Source organism: Bubalus bubalis, chromosome 21 (assembly GCF_019923935.1).
Source record: "Bubalus bubalis isolate 160015118507 breed Murrah chromosome 21, NDDB_SH_1, whole genome shotgun sequence".
In the NCBI taxonomy this organism is placed as follows: Eukaryota; Metazoa; Chordata; class Mammalia; order Artiodactyla; family Bovidae; genus Bubalus; species Bubalus bubalis.
In genome coordinates this window covers 14,180,491-14,199,363 of record NC_059177.1, presented here as the reverse complement: position 1 = coordinate 14,199,363, position 18,873 = coordinate 14,180,491, and the positions used below count along the sequence as shown (strand labels likewise).

General features: G+C 42.1%; 1 protein-coding gene across 10 annotated transcripts in view; it reads left to right on the top strand.

The window, feature by feature from the left end:
• Positions 1–18,873, top strand: part of ULK4 (unc-51 like kinase 4) — a 505,777-nt gene that overhangs the window by 157,554 nt on the left and 329,350 nt on the right. For all 10 annotated transcript variants that reach the window (XM_045163883.1, XM_045163885.1, XM_045163880.1 and 7 more), the window contains 2 exons: positions 5,174–5,225; positions 5,323–5,467. In XM_045163883.1, coding sequence (XP_045019818.1) covers positions 5,174–5,225; positions 5,323–5,467 — 197 coding nt within the window. The remainder of the gene's footprint in view (positions 1–5,173; positions 5,226–5,322; positions 5,468–18,873) is intronic.

The window sequence follows — 18,873 nt, the reverse complement described above, 5'->3', positions numbered from 1 at the left end:
TGGTGGTGGTGAAGACTCTCAAGAGTCCCTTGGACTACAAAGAGATCCAACCAGTCATTCCTAAAGGAAATCAATCCTGAATATTCATTGGAAGGACTGATGCTGAAGCTGAAACTCCAGTACTTTGGCTACCTGATGTGAAGAACTGACTCATCGGAGGAGACCCTGATGTTGGAAAAGATTGAAGGTGGGAGGAGAAGGGGATTACGGAGGACGAGATGGTTGGATGGCATCACTGACTTGATGGACATGAGTTTGAGTAAGCTCCAGGAGTTGGTGATGGACAGGGAAGCCTGGCGTGCTGCTGTCCACGGGGTCGCAAAGAGTCGGACATGACCGAGCTACTGAACTGAACTGATAGATTAATTTGCACCGAGTTGACTTGCTTTGAGGCTTCTCATCAATGACTATATTTTTACCTTCATTAATTTTTTCCCCTAACATATAGATGGGTGTCTGACCCGTGTCATTTTCCTTTTTTCTAAGAAACTTAACATTTCTTACAAGGCAAGTCTACTGGCAAAACATTTCTTCAGTTATTGTTTGTGTGAGAAATTCTTTATTTTTCCTTTTATTCCCGAGGGATAATTTCACTCAGAAGTCTAGGTTGGTGGTGTTTTTTCTTCCTCAACACTACAAATATTTCATTCCAGCATGATATATCAGGTAACATGACCTGAAATCAATGAGCTAGCTATTATTATGAAGTTTTATGTTTCTTTGGCTAGGAGCCGGGCTGTGTTTACTGTTTGCTGTAACTGTAGGTTTCAGAGGCTAAAATTATGTGTAACGTCCTCGTTTTGTCTATCCTCTCGTCTTTGGTTTTCCCTAACAGCGCCTTCTGGAATAAAGCCTGTGCAGCCCTCTGAATTGTAATCCCGGGTTATTACACAGGAGCCCTGTTGATGTTGTGGTGAGGTGTGGTGGAGTGGGTAGAGATCCACAGCCGCTAGGTTTAGGTCACATTCCTTTTCTGAGCCTGTGCGCCTGGGCTGTGACCCTCACACATACTTCTCAGCACCCCCACCCCAGTGCCCCACTTGGTGAGATGGGAAGGCTTACAGGGTGTTGGAATTGGATATTTTACCCCCTAGCTCAGGTTTTGGTAAAACCCAAGTAGGTTCAGCTTTTGGTAGAATAGTGTCTCTTGAGTCCAGCCTTTGTTAAGGAGAAAAGAATGCTCTAAACATAGTTCAGAATGGTTAGTTTTTCCTTTCCTTTGCCAGAAACGTGAGACTTTTCTCTGATCTTCAGTCTGAGAATCTGGTGGGGTTCTGGGAGGTAAAACTTATGGGAAGTGGGTAGCTGCACTAAGGCTGGGCCTCCAGGAGGTTTATCATCTCAGACTCTAACTCTAATCAAGTGCTATTTAAGTTTTTGTACCAGTTGCTGGCTCCAGTGGCAGTTTCTGCTCCTATTAAGCTATGATTTTCTGTCTTTGCCTTTGTCTTCAGTTCTAGTGGACAGTTGGTTTTCTTTGTGACTTTAATTCTCTGATTTATCTGAGATGAGTTGTTGATTTTCAGTTTGTTTAGCTGTTTTCTTCTTGTGAGCATGATTATGATAGCTTTCCAGCTTTTTTTTAAACCAGTTATCAATGGTTATTATATTTACAAATATTTTATATATATGTTTGTATTTATATTTTGTAAAAGTCATGATATCATAGACCCTTAGAATTTTATCACTGTTGTAAATGATGTCTTTTTAAAATTATGTTGTTTGATTGGTTGTTGTAGAAACATTGGGAAGAGTATTGATTTTTGGCTGTTCATCTTCTGATAGTCTTGCTTTATGGACCATGCTTAATTGTCAAACTTATAGAGTTGGACATGTAGATAATTTTATTTTAATCCCACTCCTCTCTTAATATGCTCTCTTAAACCTTCAAGATGGGTGTTGAGCATGTTGATAGGGGTTGATGGTGAGATGTATTTCTCTTGTTTGCATAGTTTTTGCTTTTGACATAACTGGGAGTTTAGAGTTTTCAAAATTCCTTTGTGAAATTTGAGGTCTATTAAGTGATGTGACATCACTCAATGAATGAGGGTGAAAAAAAAAAACCAAAAACCTAGTCCTTGTATGGTTCTTGTACAACTGTCTAGATATATTGTCATGTGTAAATTTATTTTGTGAAGTTGAGCTAGAACAGGGTGATACTGATGGGCCACTACCCATGTGCGGAGATCCTGACCTGTGTAGGGCATTCTTTCATTGGTTTGGACAATAGGAGGGTGGTGTTGGGCTGTGGCCACTTCTGCCTTTTGTCTGTGGTGAGAACGAATATGTATCTATCTTAGGATCAGGAATCAATGCAGGTATAAACAGTAGGAGTTTTATTTATTGTCACCAAAATAGTTCACCAGCTGAGACAGTTGTTTTGAGAATTAGACAGTGGGAGTGATTTGTCCTTTCTTTATCACCCGTTTTCATCCCAGGGGTAAATTGTTATTGTGGAGTCGATTTCAAACCATAATTTGATGGTGCTGTGTCTGATATAACAAGAAAATCATAGAGGTGGTATGTGTAATGGATTTAGATCTTTTGAATCTGCATCTCAAAACCACCAAGATCAACTTGTCATAGTGCTTTGATGTATTTGTGAAAACATGAGGATTATGTATCTCCTTTTTTCCCAACATTTTGATGATTGTTTAAACTTGATTAATGATCACCAGCTTAAATGTATATTAATTTGACAGTTCAATGTCAATGCATGCCAGGCATATTTTGTATTACATACTAACGTTCCTTTCATCAACTCTGAAGGTTTTGATAAACTACTGTCTTGATGATCACAGTGTTATTTTGACCTGAAGACTTTTTCAGGTTGAAATGAGCTTGATTGTTTATTAAATGTCATGCAGAGTTTACATGCTGGGTAAATTTAGCTGTTGATGTTTTTCACCCCTCTGACTAGTGATTTGTCAGTGAAAAACGGTGTGGGTAGTGGTTGATATTGTAACAGGGGCGGGGCAGGTGTGACTGACACTTAGCATGTGAGCACGTGACCCTGGGGGGTGGGTGAGGACTGTGGCTAGAGGCCCACTTTGCCTATGGTCAGCGGGGCAGTGGTCCTCGTGGCAGAAAGTGCAGTGAGAGGTGGGTTGTGTCCTTCTTTCCCAGGACCTCCAGGCCCTCAGCCTAGTGGGTGAGGTGGGGGCCCGGGGACAGGCAGGGGACTGTGCCCTGCAGGCTCCACAGCTCTTGCCAGGCCCCCCACTGGCCAGGCCCAGGCTTTGAGGAGATGCAGGCTGCCGGAATCCAGCCCCAGCGGATCCAGGGAATTCGAAGGGGAGACGGCTTCGGCGATCAGGATACGATAGAATTAAAGATATAAAGAGTGATCAAATAAGGATAGCTCAGTGAGAAAATTCAGAGGAGAAAAGAGGCTGAATACCTTGGTTTACGTGGAAAGCTAATAAAATTCCAAGATAAGGAATTTGCGTCACCTATGTAGGCCGCAGGCGTCCTCCCATTCTCCCGAAGGAGAGGAGACACTAAGGCCTCCCCGGTCAGATCTTAGAAGCCCAGGCACAGTAGGCTTGACGAGCCTCCATGCTCCAGATGGGAATTCAGCCAGAAGGTAAGAGAAAGAACAACATGGGGAGACCAAGTTTTGGTGAACAAGGCCCGCACTTTATTTTCCAAAGTAGTTTTTATACCTTAAGTTGTGCATAGAGTATAATGGGGGAAGGGGTAGAGTCAGCAGTAAGCCAGGCTTTCTTCCTGCAAACTTATATGCAAAAGTTTAGGTGATTTACATCATCTTCTGGCCAAGAGGCCTGTTAACATTTTATGACCCTTTCTTCAGAAAACTTATTTTTCTCTAAAGGTGATTATTCTAAAGTCAGGCACCACCCTCTGAAAGCATTAGATAAAGTTGCATTCCTATAGGGCAAAGGTGTGGTGGGCTATAACAAGAAAAGAATTAACTCAGGGGTCCAGGGTTACAAACACTAAAGCTACTACTTACATTCCTATACACCAATTATATTAATCAATACACTCCCAGGGACACAGTAGGTAAGGGATATGGAAACTTAGCAGCAATCATTGGCCCAACAAGTGAAAAACCCTTCACCAATACCATTTCTAATCAATCTTTTAACTGCTCAAAGGAATCTGTATTTAGACAGTTTAGAACATCTCATGCCTCTCATGGTTGGGAGGCTCTGAACAATCATATGTGGCCGGAAGAACCTTCAGAGGAGTTTGTAGGTTGAAACACTCTTGTCACGCCCAGGAACTTTATTAACTGGAGCTGTAAGTTAACTCTTTTTCAGAGAGAGGTGGTAGGGGACAGCCCCCTGTAAAGTCAGAGGTGTAGGTGAGAGCACAAAGCAGTAAAGTAGGCAGACTCTGGTTTTAGGGATAGATGCTTGAGAATTTCCAGGGGGACTCCTGAGGCTCGATCACGCCTTTGCGTATGTCGAGCCTCCTTCCTCATGACTTTTGCCACAGGCGGAGTTCCTCACGCTGGCTCCTGGCAGCAGGCCTCTCCCCCATCCCCACCTTCATGACCTAAAGGTGGCGGCAGTCATCCTGGATGTTGGTCCACAAAACTGCCCCTATTAGGGCAGCCTGAGGGCAACGGCGTGCTGGGCGCCTGGCTCCCTCAGTGATGACAGCTGGGTGGAGTCTGGAGACCTGGCCCTGAGGATGCTGCCAGCTGAGATCCACCTCCTCAGCTGGGCAGGGCACTGGTGGGAGGACCAGGCTGGGGGCTGTGCCAGCATTCAGGGCAGGGGGACTGACCTGAATGGGGCCCCTTCCTCTTAGCTGGGCCTGGGCCTTAGAGGGTGAAAGTTGAGCCTGGTGACCTTGTCCCTTCTTATCAGAACAGAGAATAACATTTGTTTGGTGAAGGTTTATGGGAACATTGTGGCCAGCTACAAGAACACAGGATCTGACACCTAGAAGTCTGCAACAACTAACCACGCCCCTCCCTCACCTTTGCGATGAAAGGCTTGAGCTGAAAGCTTTCAGGGAGTTTGGGGTTTTTTGGGCATGAACCACTCATCCCCCTTGCAGGGCTCTGCACTAAACCTTTCTCTGCTCCAAACTCCAACCTTTGAGTGTTGTTTGACCCCGCTGTGCATCGGGCACACAGACAGTATTCGTTTTTTGTTTTTTGGGATTTGAATGGAGTCTTTTACGTCTTGTCTTTTAGGTGGTTGATTATATCCTGCCCCCCTTGGTGTCATTGGTTCAAAGCCAGAATGGTAAGTGTGACCACGTCAACAAGCACCAGCAGGTACACATTCTGTTTTCCTTCCGACTCCACGTGGTCACGTTCTTGGCATCTCTCTGTCTTTCCAGTGGAGTGGAGACTCTTCAGCTTGCGGCTACTCTCAGAAACCACATCTCTGCTTGTGAACCAGGAGCCTGACGACAGCAAGGAGGTGGTGAATGTCGACTCTGACAACAATCTTCTGGCTCTAATTAGAGATGTCTTACTTCCCCAGTAAGTCCCATATGCTGCACTCAGGCAGGGAAGGGTGGGGTGCCCAGGATGCCGCCATCAAATCAGGTCCAGTGGTGGGCTTGGGGTCTCAGGGAGGGTCCTTGTATTTTCGTGTGTGTGCTCATGCACTCACTATAGGAGGTCTAGAAAGAGAGGCAGTAACTACTACACTGCTTGGGACCCAGGAGAATCTCAGTCCATCTTCAGAAGCATCTATTCAGAGCTTTATCTGTTTTTCATAAGGCACGTGACTGAACTTTTGCAGATTCAAAGGTGTTTGTGGCCAGAAGGATAAGATTTATTATTCAAGGTCAGCATGATGAGACTTCTGAACTTGAAGCTGGGACTTTTCCTGGACCTACTCAGAAATAATAGAGAAGGAAGGACATCTTCCTTCACTCCTCCCCAAACTCTTAGAGTGGAAATTGTTTAATTAAAAATAATATATTTAGGGGAGCTGAGGTGGGGAATAGTACCAGAACAGTTAATGAGTACTAATTAACAGAAGGGGTGTATTTTTTTCTTTTACTCCATTGCTTATGTAGCAGACACACAATGGGATGACTGCTGAGAGTACCCAGTGCAAATATGTTAAGGTCTAAAATGGCATGTTATAATTCAAGAAACTCTGTAAATTTTATCAAACAAAAGAAATCGAAGTTAAATAAGTACATGCCATATCAGTTCAGTTCAGTTCAGTTCCTCAGTCGTGTCCGACTCTGCGACCCTATGAATCGCAGCACGCCAGGCCTCCCTGTCCATCACCAACTCCTGGAGTTCACTCAGATATCAATATTAAATAATTTTTTTTCCCCAAAATCAAACAAATGTTGGAAGGTGTGTCAGGCATTGATGTGCATGCCTGGTCCTGCTTCCTCAGGGCCTAGGCTGCAGTCCGAGTCAGGCCAGCAAGTTTCCAAGGATGGCCGCTGCACCAACTGCTCCCTGACATTTGTTAAACCTCTCAAGATCTTTCTCATTAAAAAAACATTTTTCTCCCCACGATATAGAAATGAGATCTAATTATATTCTGAAGAGCCCAACCACTGCTTGTTGACTCAGAAAGATATATTTTACGAAATGTGTAGCCAGTGCGTGGCAACCCTACTCCCAGCTGAGAGAGAGTGTCTTTACTCATGGGAGGTTGACCCCTGATGGCTTGATGTATAAGGCCAGCCCCTTGGTTCTTTCTGCTCCCCATGCTTCTGCAGTTAGGTTCAGGGAGAGCCTTGGTAACATACATTAAGAATACTTTTGATACCCCCATGTAAGAAAATGATAATCTATATGAAAAAAAATTAAACCTTGTCATTGGTGCTTTTTCAGTGATAAACTATCAATGAATATATTTTTGGTTGCCTTTGTTATGTATGCATATGTGCATATATGGTTTGTATTTAATGTGGATGAATATAAGATTTAAATCTTTTTTTAAAAAAATGATGGATTGCTTGCCATGCACTGTGTGGCACATGGGATCTTAGTTCCCTGCTGTTGCTGCTGCTGCTGCTAAGTCACTTCAGTCGTGTCCAACTCTATGCCACCCCATAGATGGCAGTCCACCAGGCTCCCCCGTCCCTGTGATTCTCCAGGCAAGACCATTGGTTCCCTGAGCAAGGATCAAATCCATGACCCCCTGTGTTGGAAGCATGGAGTCTTAACCACTGGACTGCCAGGGAAGTCCAAAGATTCAGATTTGTCTCATGGAACCGATCAATACTTTCACTACCGTCCTACATTTCCTAACTACTTACATATAACCATATGTATCTTTCTGACAACAAAATGCTTAAGTGTAGTTTTGTGCAAAATACGTGTTTTTTAAAAAAATGTTATGTATTTATTCATTTTTGGTTGCTTTGGGTCTTTGTTGCTGTGCATGGCTCTCTGTAGTTGCTGCTTGCAGGCTGTAGGGCACGTGGGGTCAGTATTGTGGCACATAGGCTTTGTTGCCCCGAGGCAGGTGGGATATTTCCAGATTAGGGATTGAACCTGTGTCTACTGCAGGGGCAAGCAGATTCTTAACCACTGGACCACCACGGCAGTCCCAAGGATTTTAAAAGATATACTTCGGATATCTGTTACCTGACAACTTGTACTGAAATTGTACTGAAGCATTTTCCAGGAACTGAGATGTCCCCCAAGTATTTCCCCCAGTAAAACTTCTTGGCTTAACGTTAGTTTGTTAAGACCTATGCACATTTATCTAATTTCGTTTCTAAAGTCTGCCCACTTTTGGAACAGTTTTTAGTGTAGAAAGTATTGATTCTATAATTCATTGCTCCTATTTTATTCATCTGAGCTGTAATGAATAATATGTATTTCCTTTCATGTGCATCTGTACCTTTTCCAGAGGTGAGGAATTAAAGATGAAAACACACATGTAAATCACATGGCAATTCAAGAACAAATGTAATGTAGATGAGCTCAGGTCTTTGTTCAGCAATTTGAAACATACTTTGGATAATAGTATGGGATTTACTGGGATGTAATGTAGAAGGTTTTCAAAGCTTGTGGACTGATTCTGATGTGAAGCACAGGTTCTCAGGCAGGCTCTTTCTGCTCAGTTAAGTGGCCCCTGGGTGATGATCCTAGGGGAAGAGTGGATGTCTCTTCTAAGAGCTGTTGTAAAATTTTCAGGGAGCACAGTAATTTAATCTTGTTAAGTACCATGTAATACCTGTGTTCCAGGTGGTTCTCAGAACTGTGGTGTGATTTGAATGAAAACTCAGTTGTAAGAATAAATACCATATTAAAATAAATATTAGTTATGATTCTCAGAGAAATGGAAGGAATAAGATGTATGTGAGTACGTGTGTGTGTGTATGTGTGTATATGTATATATATAGAGAGAGAGAGCGAGAGAGTGCTGGAGCAGAAAAGAGATTTGTTCTAAGGAATTGGCTTACATGATTATGGAGGCCAAGAAGTCCTGAGATTGGCAGTCTGTAAACGAGGACCCAGGTGAACCAATGGTATAGTTCCAGTTTGAGTGTGAAGGCCTGAGAACCAGGAGAGCTGAGAGTGTGCCAGTCTGAGAGCTGACAGGCTGGAGACTCAGGAAGAGTCAGTGTCTCCATTTCAGTTCAGAAGCAGTAGAAGACCCCATGTCCCAGCTCAGGGAAGCGGGGCAGGGGGAGTTCCTTCTGCTTCAGTCTTTTTGTTCTCTTTCGGCCTTCAATTGATGAGACGAGGCCCACCCACGTTAGGGAGAGTAATTTGTGTTAGTCTATTGAGTGAATCTCATCTGGAAATACTCTCACTGATGTGCTGAGAATAATTGGTGACACATCAGTAATGAAACCTTCATGGCCTGTGGCCCAGTCAAGTTGGCACATAAAGTTAGCCATCGCCCCAGCTATCATAGATATCATGGGTAAACGACTTACTATATGAGCTGTAACTATCAGAATACTGTCACCTCTGGTTACTGTCCATGCTCTGCTTTCTAAAGGGATGAACTTTGGTTTCAAGTGTTTGTTTAGTGCCTTTCGTATATGGAAGATTATATAATACGACTTATAGAGAGTTTGTATTTGAGTTAGACTTTGAAACCTGAGAATGATTACATAGGAGACGAATGGATACCCTAGGCTGGAATGGGGTAAGCACAGGACTGGAAGAGGCAGAGCAGGGACTGCACCTGAGCCTCCTGTGTCTCCTGCATTGGCCGGTAGGTTGTTTACCACTGTGAAGCCACCTTTCTTAAACTGTGGGTCTGTACATGTTTATAAACATGCTTTAGAACATGTGTTCTTCCTGAAATACTCTGTGTGCTTTTGATTTTTACCCACTTAACTTTTTTAAGCTTTGGATTTCTCAACATTATATGCCACAGCGACACTACTTCCTATGGCTTATCTGTTAACACGGCCCAGAACACTGGATTCCTTTGATCACAGTCTAAATAGTATTCTGTTATGGACATTTCCATGTCAGGAGCAAGAAAGGGATGTTTCCATCACAACTTTAATTTGTATATAAGTATTAACTAACAATACAAGAAAATTAAACTCGAAACATTCTATTAGCTTTTCTATTGATGCATAACATGTTAATGGCTTCCCTCGTAGCTCAGTCGGTAAAGAATGTGCCTGCAATGCAGGAGACCTGGGTTCAATTCCTGGGTTGGGAAGATCCCAACCAGTAGAATTCAGGACTTCTCTGCTGGCTCAGACAAGTAAAGAATCTGCCTGCCAATGCAGGAAATTCAGGTTCGATCCCAGGGTCGGGAAGATCCCCTGGAGAAGGAAATGGCAACCTACTCCAGTGTTCTTGCCTGGGAAATTTCATGGACAGAGGAACCTGGCAGGGCTATAGTCCATGGGATCACAAAGAGTCGGACACAGCTGAGTAACTAACATGCACAGTATGATACTGGGATTAGTCCTTGTCTGAAGACTCTAGGAAAATTCTGCTTCCGGGCTCTTTCAGGCTACTGGCAGAATTGTTTCTCGTGGTTTGTGTTAGTTCTTCAGGGCTGCTGTAACAAATTACCATACAGAGACCGGCTTAAAACAATGGAACTGTTTTCTTTCATGATTTAGGAGGCCAGAGGTCTGCCATCAAAGTGTCAGCAGGGTTCTTTCTTTGAGGGAGACTGAGGGAGAATTGAGCTATGGGCATCATGGGTTTATGGCAGCATCCCTCCAGTTCTGTCTGCATTCATGTGGCCTCCTCGCCTCCCAGCTTCACAGTTTCCTCTGCCTCTCTTGTAAGGACACCAGTCACTATATTTAGGGCCTACCCTCCATTCAGGCCCATCTTACCTGGAAATACTCAACTATATCTGCAAAGACCCAAATAAGGTCACATTCCCAGGGTTAGGAGTCAGGACTTGAACATGTCTTCTGGGGGCCATTATCTATACAGCTGTACACAGTTGCAGGACCAAAGCACCTATTTCTGTGCCACCTCCTGATATTTTAGTTGCCCAGAACTCCTTTCACACGGCTCCTCCATCTTCGAATGAGCAGCAGTTTGTCAAATTCCCTTCATGCTTGCCATTTCCCTGACTTCCTCCTTGGCCACCAGCTGGAGAAAACTGTCTGCTACTGAGCTTGGTAATGTCAGTCATTGGCAGTCTGGATCTTATGATTAGGATATATTTGTATTCAGATCTCCGTCCTGCCAATGACTTGGTGTGTGTACCCTTACTTACTCCTCCCTCCCCAACCTCTTCTCTCCATTTTTGCCCTTTCTTCAAGACAGTTGGAATGCCAACTGTTATCTGTATGATTAATGAGAAAAAGTTTTTGTTTTTTTTTCTGAGAAGAAAGATAAACCACATATACTCAGAAAATTGGCATGATTTTTTTCAGCAGAGACAAGATTTAATTTTGAAGGTTGCTGCAGAAGAAGAAGAGGCAATATTTAATGGAGCTTAAGCCCAGACTGACCTTATTAATTAAAATCATTACTGCTCAGAAGTTTTATATCAAAGTTATTATCAGTGAAATCTTAACACTGAAAAGTAGTCTTCTGACTGAAAATTTTTTTCTGTCGCTTGTTACATAAGGGGAGGGCATTGCTCTTTCAGTACTTAGCTGTAAATGGGACTACATCATCCGTTCAGGGAACACATCATTACTCTTCTTAGGGAAGAGGAAATTCTAATATTCATACAAACATAAATAATGTAATTTGAACTCCCTTGTGTGATCATTCATAGGAGGTTTAAAACCCTTCCTTCGCTTCTCTCTCTCCTTTCTTTCTTTATTCATTCAATAAATGATATCAAGAGACTTCTGTGTCAGCCACTCAGGATATTATGGTGAGAAAGGCTGAATCCCTGCGTCTTGGTGCTCTTACAGTCTAGTGGGTGAGACTAAACAAATGAACACATAAGGTGATTTCAGTTCATTGTGAGCGCTGTGAAGAAAAACCAGAATGGTGTAAGTAGATAGAGAATGACACCTGCCATATCAACAAGGGGTGGTGTGGCCATCAAGCTGTCAGCTGCTGCAGCCTCCCCAGACTGTGTACCCGGGGGGGATTCAGGATGGAGGAAAGAATAGGTCCTTGATAGCTAAGGTGTGTATCAAAGGAATGATTTCAGCAATCCCAGACTCTTGCATCTTCCCATACAGAGAAAAGTGCTAGATTGATTAACTTGAGCTGTCTGGTTTTTCTTTAGTTAACAGTAATCCTTTGTTCCAACTATCTACCTATTTTTTTTTTCATAAAAGTGCCTATATATCCTGGCTCCTCTCTTTCCTCTGTGCAGTCCCTCAGAGCTATCTGAGAGGCTGCCTCTCAGGTTTAAGTCCCCAGCAAGTCTGCCAAATAAAAGGTGTCTCAAGTTTTAGTTTATGCTTTTTTCATCTCAGTTGACGAGGGGAATGGAGGGAGAGCTTATTTTATTTAGGTAGCATATCAAGGAAGGCTTTATGCCAGGTAGAAAGCCATGGGGGAAAATGTGCTATGAAATTTGCCTTTGGTAGATTGGAACCACTTTGCCAACATGTTTTTGTTCTATTTTCGTATTTTCTTTTAGCTTTGAGTGTTTTGTATTGAAAAGAGATCATGCTGATGTAAATGTGTTTACAGTGTTTTATGACAGTAGAGCATTCAGCATTTCTCTCCTGGGTAAAGCGAGTACTGTCTTTTTTTTTCTTTCCTTCTGTTTTCTAATTCTCTTGTGACCTGTACAATCATCAGGACTATAATGACTTCATAAATTATTAAGACTTTGTTTTTCAGAATTTCAGAAAGGACTGTATCCTTGACAACTTAGAATTGTATTTCCTTTTAGACATATGCATTTATAAATGGGTTTTGTTGTGGCAACACACTGTAGAGTTTGTCTCTGAAATAACATCCAGCAAAGTCTTGAGTTTTACTACCAAATTTCTATCTTAGTGGCTCAAAAGACATCCAGATGGTTCTCTGTATTGCATCTTTGTCTTCCTTAACTACGTATTCTGTGTTAAAATAGGCATGAACTTGACCATCTTTGATGGGAATCAGACTATGTAGGAGTATTTCATTTTCAGCCTTTCTTTAGATAAGCTTTTTTTTTTTGCAGATAATATTTAAATATTTTTGTACCAAATGAAAGTTCCACTTTTTTCTTTCTACTTAAATCCTTTCATGTTTCAGAGTGTTTACCTAAGTCAGTGCGTTTAGGTACATAGGTACAGTGATTTTTTTTTTCCCCCCTCCCTTGGGGGAACCACCTATGAGAATCTAAATTGGGATAATTTGAGGAGTAAGGATAAATACTCTTTCATTCTTCTGAATCAGAATAATTCTAGTGCTCCAGTTTTTTGCATAGTATTTTGTAAACCTTGAGTATTACTTTATTGAAGTCATTTTTGTTTTTTTTGTTTTGGAGCCTTTTGGGCCTTTATAATTAAAATTTGTTGTTGATTTTATCCAAGAAGCCAGATATTAGGGCTTACTATCTGAAATTATATTTAATACTTATTTTAAAGTCTTACCTTTCTCTCAGTTAAAAAATGTAATATATATATAATATATATATGTGTGTGTGTGTGTATATATATATGTATTCCCACCATTTGTTTATTTCTCCATCCACTTATGTGTCCAGGTTACTGCTGATATACTTGAGTATCTATGCATTCATACAAAACAAGAGAGTATTGCATAGAACTCAGGTCACATGAAAACACAAGACTGGAAAGTCTTAGGATATAAAAACTTCAGTTCATAAAATTTTTTGACTCAGTTCATAAAATTTTGGAGTTGACTCAGGATATCACCTAGTACAAAGTTTGGAAGAGCCTGTACAGAAAATGCCAAGAAGAGTTGGTTATCTACCCCTTTCTCATAGCAATCCAGAGTAAGTTCTCAGCCTTCTCTCAGGGTAGGTTTCACCTCCATGTTTTGATGTTTGACAGTCCTCTCTTTATCTAATCCTACGCATCTCTTTCCTTTAAGCTGTTTAAGCCTGGAATTTACCCTGCATTGTTACAAATGCATTTTAACATACTGCCTTCCTCATAGCTTTCCCTTGCTCAGAGACCTTGAAACCTTCAGAATGCAGAAAAGAATATTAACAGTTCTTACCCAGCCATTCAAGATTCTCAGTGTTTTGCCTCTTGCCTCCCATTTTATGTTAACATTTGCCTCCTCTACTAATGGTTTCTTCATTCCTAATGAGATTTACTTAGTACTTTCTGAAATTTCCTCCTTGCAGCCTGTCTCTTCCTCCAGACATGATCCTATGAATATCTAAGGAGAAGGAAATGGCAGCCCACTCCAGTATTCTTGCCTGGAGAATCCCACAGACAGAGGAGCCTGGCAGGCTACAGTCTATGGGGTCGCAAGAGTTGGACACGGCTCAGTACACTGTCTCTGTGTCTCATACTTTTGCTAAGTCGCTTCAGTCGTGTCTGACTCTGTGCAACCCCATAGATGGCCTCCCACCAGGCTCCCCGGTCCCTGGGATTCTCCAGGCAAGAACACTGGAGTGGGTTGCCATTTCCTTCTCCAATGCATAAAAGTGAAAGTGAAGTCGCTCATTCGTGTCCGACTCTTAGCGACCTCATGGACTGCAGCCTACCAGGCTCCTCCGTCCATGGGATTTTCCAGGCAAGAGTTCTGGAGTGGGGTGCCATTGCCTTCTCCAGTGTCTCATACTTATTTAACAGTAACTTACTGAATGTCTACACCCACGTTTATAAATGTTTTAAAATCATTGAACAGTTTCTGGTTAGTAAGTATCCAGGAGTTCCCCAGTTAGGTCAGTTCAGTCGCTCAGTTGTGTCCAACTCTTTGCAACCCCATGAATCACAGCAAGCCAGGCCTCCCTGTCCATCACCAACTCCCAGAGTTCACCCAGACTCACGTCCATCGAGTCAGTGATGCCATCCAGCCATCTCCTCCTCTGTCGTCCCCTTCTCCTCCTGCCCCCAATCCCCCCTAACATCAGAGTCTTTTCCAATAAGTCACCTCTTCGCATGAGGTGGCCAGAATACTGGAGTTTCAGCTTCAGCATCATTCCTTCCAAAGAAATCCCAGGGCTGATCTCCTTTAGAACGGACTGGTTGGATCTCCTTGCAGTCCAAGGGACTCTCAAAATCTTCCCCAACACCACAGTTCAAAAGCATCAGTTCTTTGGCGCTCAGCCTTCATCACAGTCCAACTCTCACATCCATACATGACCACGAGAAAAACCATAGCCTTGACTAAATGAACCTTTGTTGGCAAAGTAATGTATCTGCTTTTGAATATGCTATCTAAGTTGGTCATAACTTTCCTTCCAAGGAGTAAGCGTCTTTTAATTTCATGGCTGCAGTCACCATCTGCAGTGATTTTGGAGCCCCAGAAAAATAAAGTCTGACACTGTTTCCACTGTTTCCCCATCGATTTCCCATGAAGTGATGGGACCGGATGCCATGATCTTCGTTTTCTGAATGTTGAGCTTTAAGCCAACTTTTTCACTCTCCACTTTCACTTTCATCAGGAGGCTTTTGAGTTCCTCTTCACTTTCTGCCATAAGGGTGGTGTCATCTGCATATCTGAGGTTATTGATATTTCTCCCGGCAATCTTGATTCCAGTTTGTGTTTCTTCCAGTCCAGCGTTTCTCATGATGTACTCTGCATATAAGTTAAATAAACAGGGTGACAATATATAGCCTTGACGTACTCCTTTTCCTATTTGGAACCAGTCTGTTGTTCCATGTCCAGTTCTAACTGTTACTTCCTGACCTGCATACAAATTTCTTAAGAGGCAGATCAGGTGGTCTGGTATTCCCATCTCTTTCAGAATTGTCCACAGTTTATTGTGATCCACACAAGTCAAAGGCTTTGGCATAGTCAATAAAGCAGAAATAGATGTTTTTCTGGAACTCTCTTGCTTTTTCCATGATCCAGCGGATGTTGGCAATTTGATCCCTGGTTCCTCTGCCTTTTCTAAAACCAACTTGAACATCAGGAAGTTCACCGTTCACATATTGCTGAAGCCTGGCTTGGAGAATTTGAGCATCACTTTACTAGCATGTGAGATGAGTGCAATTGTGCGGTAGTTTGAGCATTCTTTGGCATTGCCTTTCTTTGGGATTGGAATGAAAACTGACCTTTTCCAGTCCTGTGGCCACTGCTGAGTTTTCCAAATTTGCTGGCATAGTGAGTGCAGCACTTTCACAGCATCATCTTTCAGGATTTGAAATAGCTCAATTGGAATTCCATCACCTCCACTAGCTTTGTTCATAGTGATGCTTTCTAAGGCCCACTTGACTTCACATTCCAGGATGTCTGGCTCTAGGTCAGTGATCACACCATCATCATTATCTGGGTCATGAAGATCTTTTTTGTACAGTTCTTCTGTGTATTCTTGCCATCTCTTCTTAGTATCTTCTGCTTCTGTTAGGTCCATACCATTTCTGTCCTTTATCGAGCCCATCTTTGCATGATGTGTTCCCTTTGTATCTCTAATTTTCTTGAAGAGATCTCTAGTCTTTCCCATTCTGTTGTTTTCCTCTATTTCTTTGCATTGATCGCTGAAGAAGGCTTTCTTGTCTCTTCTTGCTATGCTTTGGAACTCTGCATTCAGATGTTTATATCTTTCCTTTTCTCCTTTGCTTTTCGCTTCTCTTTTTTTCTCAGCTATTTGTAAGGCCTCCCCAGACAGCCATTTTGCTTTTTTGCATTTCTTTTCCATGGGGATGGTCTTGATCCCTGTCTCCCGTACAATGTCACGAACCTCTGTCCATAGTTCATCAGGCACTCTATCTATCAGATCTAGGCCCTTAAATCTATTTCTTACTTCCACTATATAATCATAAGGGATTTGATTTAGGTCATACCTGAATGGTCTAGTGGTTTTCCCTACTTTCTTCAATTTAAGTCTGAATTTGGCAATAAGGAGTTCATGATCTAAGCCACAGTCAGCTCGTGGTCTTGTTTTTGCTGACTGTATAGAGCTTCTCCATCTTTGGCTGCAAAGATTATAATCAGTCTGATTTCGGTGTTGACCATCTGGTGATGTCCATGTATAGAGTCTTCTCTTGTATTGTTGGAAGAGGATGTTTGTTATGACCAGTGCATTTTCTTGGCAAAACTCTATTAGTCTTTGCACTGCCTCATTCCATACTCCAAGTCCAAATTTGCCTGTTACTCCAGGTGTTTCTTGACTTCCTACTTTTGCATTACAGTCTCCTATAATGAAAAGGACATCTTTTTTGGGTGTTAGTTCTAAAAGGTCTTGTAGGTCTTCATAGAACCGTTCAACTTCAGCTTCTTCAGCGTTACTGGTTGGGGCATAGACTTGGATTACTGTAATATTGAATGGTTTGCCTTAGAAATGAACAGAGATCATTCTGTCATTTTTGAGATTGCATCCAAGTACTGCATTTCGGACTCTTTTGTTGACCATGATGGCCACTCCATTTCTTCTGAGGGATTCCTGCCCACAGTAGTAGATGTAATGGTCATCTGAGTTAAATTCACCCATTCCAGTCCATTTCAGTTAGCTGATTCCTAGAATGTTGACATTCACTCTTGCCATCTCTTATTTGACCACTTCCAGTTTGCCTTGATTCTTGGACCTGACATTCCAGGTTCCTATGCAATATTGCTCTTTACAGCATCGGACCTTGCTTCTATCACCAGTCACATCCACAGCTGGGTATTGTTTTTGCTTTGGCTCCATCCCTTCATTCTTTCTGGAGTTATTTCTCCACTGATCTCCAGTAGCATATTGGGCACCTACTGACCTGGGGAGTTTCTCTTTCAGTATCCTATCTTTTTGCCTTTTCATACTGTTCATGGGGTTCTCAAGGCAAGAATACTGAAGTGGTTTGCCATTCCCTTCTCCAGTGGACCACATTCTGTCAAATCTCTCCACCATGACCCGCCCATCTTGGGTTGCCCACAGGCATGGCTTAGTTTCATTGAGTTAGACAAGGCTGTGGTCCTAGTGTGATTTGATTGACTAGTTTTCTGTGATTATGGTTTCAGTGTGTCTGCCCTCTGATGCCCCCTTGCAACACCTACCGTCTTACTTGGGTTTCTCTTACCTTGGGCGTGGGGTATCTCTTCACGGCTGCTCCAGCAAAGCACAGCCGCTACTCCTTACCTTGGACGAGGGGTATCTCCTCACCACCGCCCTTCCTGACCTTCAAAGTGGGATAGCAGTGTTTCACTATTATATTTACCTGCTAGGCCATTTTCAGGGCTACATCTTTGGGTGCATGCTGATTTCTTTTTGTTGAATCTCCAGAGGTGGAACCACTGTGTTAAAAATTACATACATTCATCATGTTTGGGCAGTTTTTTCCAAAGATAGCCAACGGTGTATATGACCAGTTTCCCTTTATGGAACTGCCTATTTTTCTGTAGTCTTACTAGCTTCAGCTTGCATTCCTTCTGATACTCATGATGTTGACCAGCCTCCCATGTTTGCTGGCCATTTATATTCTTCTTAGGTGGATTTTTTCCTCCCCTCCACCACTGTGGGATTGTTATTGGTTTGCAAATAGCTCTTTATATATTAAGAATATATAAAATATACAAAAATTCTGTAAATAAATTTTCCATAATTTGTTTATGGTGATTTTGTCATTGAGAAATACTTATTACTTTAAAAGTTGAAAGCTGTGAAATTTTGGGTTTCATTTCTTATTTGTTGTCATGCTGTGGAGGCCTTCTCACTCATGAATATGTGAATGTTAACTCATTTTAGTACTTCAACAAAGTTAAAAAATTTTTTACTTGAATTTTTAATTTATTGATGATATATTTTCATAAGATATGGCCTGACTATTCGGTCTTCCTTTCTGTGATGACTCTTTCTTGTCCAGTGTTGCATCACCTTTCTTTACTTTTAATTTGTGTCTATTCTTGATCCCACCCTACTAGAACTTAACAGTTCTAGTGGCTTTGTAAAGTGCTTCAGCTTTTCGTTTAGCAGGCTCTTCCTTATTGTAGCCCTTAAAGTCCCTTGGATTTTCTGGAATCACTCTTTTCTCCCAAATTCTCCACTGACACGTGAAATGTGAGTTCAGGGTTTAATTCCAGCATAGTGGACTTCGTTATGACATTGTGCCTCCCCTTTTCCTCAATCAAATAGGCCCTTCTTTCCATTTGGCCAGTTCTTTGGTCACACTCCCAGAACAACTTCTCACAATAATCCATAGTTATTTAGCTAGTCTGTTTAAATGTTCTGCCAGACTCTCTCATTGGACACTGGTTTCTGCAGACACTTCACAAGGTAGGGAAGAGTCTGTTCCTTAAATCTCCAAATGTGATTTTAAAAGCTTTCTCTCCTCTCAGAGAATTTAGTATGAATGGCTTTCCTCCCTTGATTTCTAACTGTTTGGGACCTAGCAAAGACTCCTTATCTGGGGAGGATCCTAGAAGTAAAAGAGTGGGCCTGGTCTTGGGTTCCTATATGGACAGCATGCTTTTATGCTGATAACAATCTCAGTCTCTGGCTC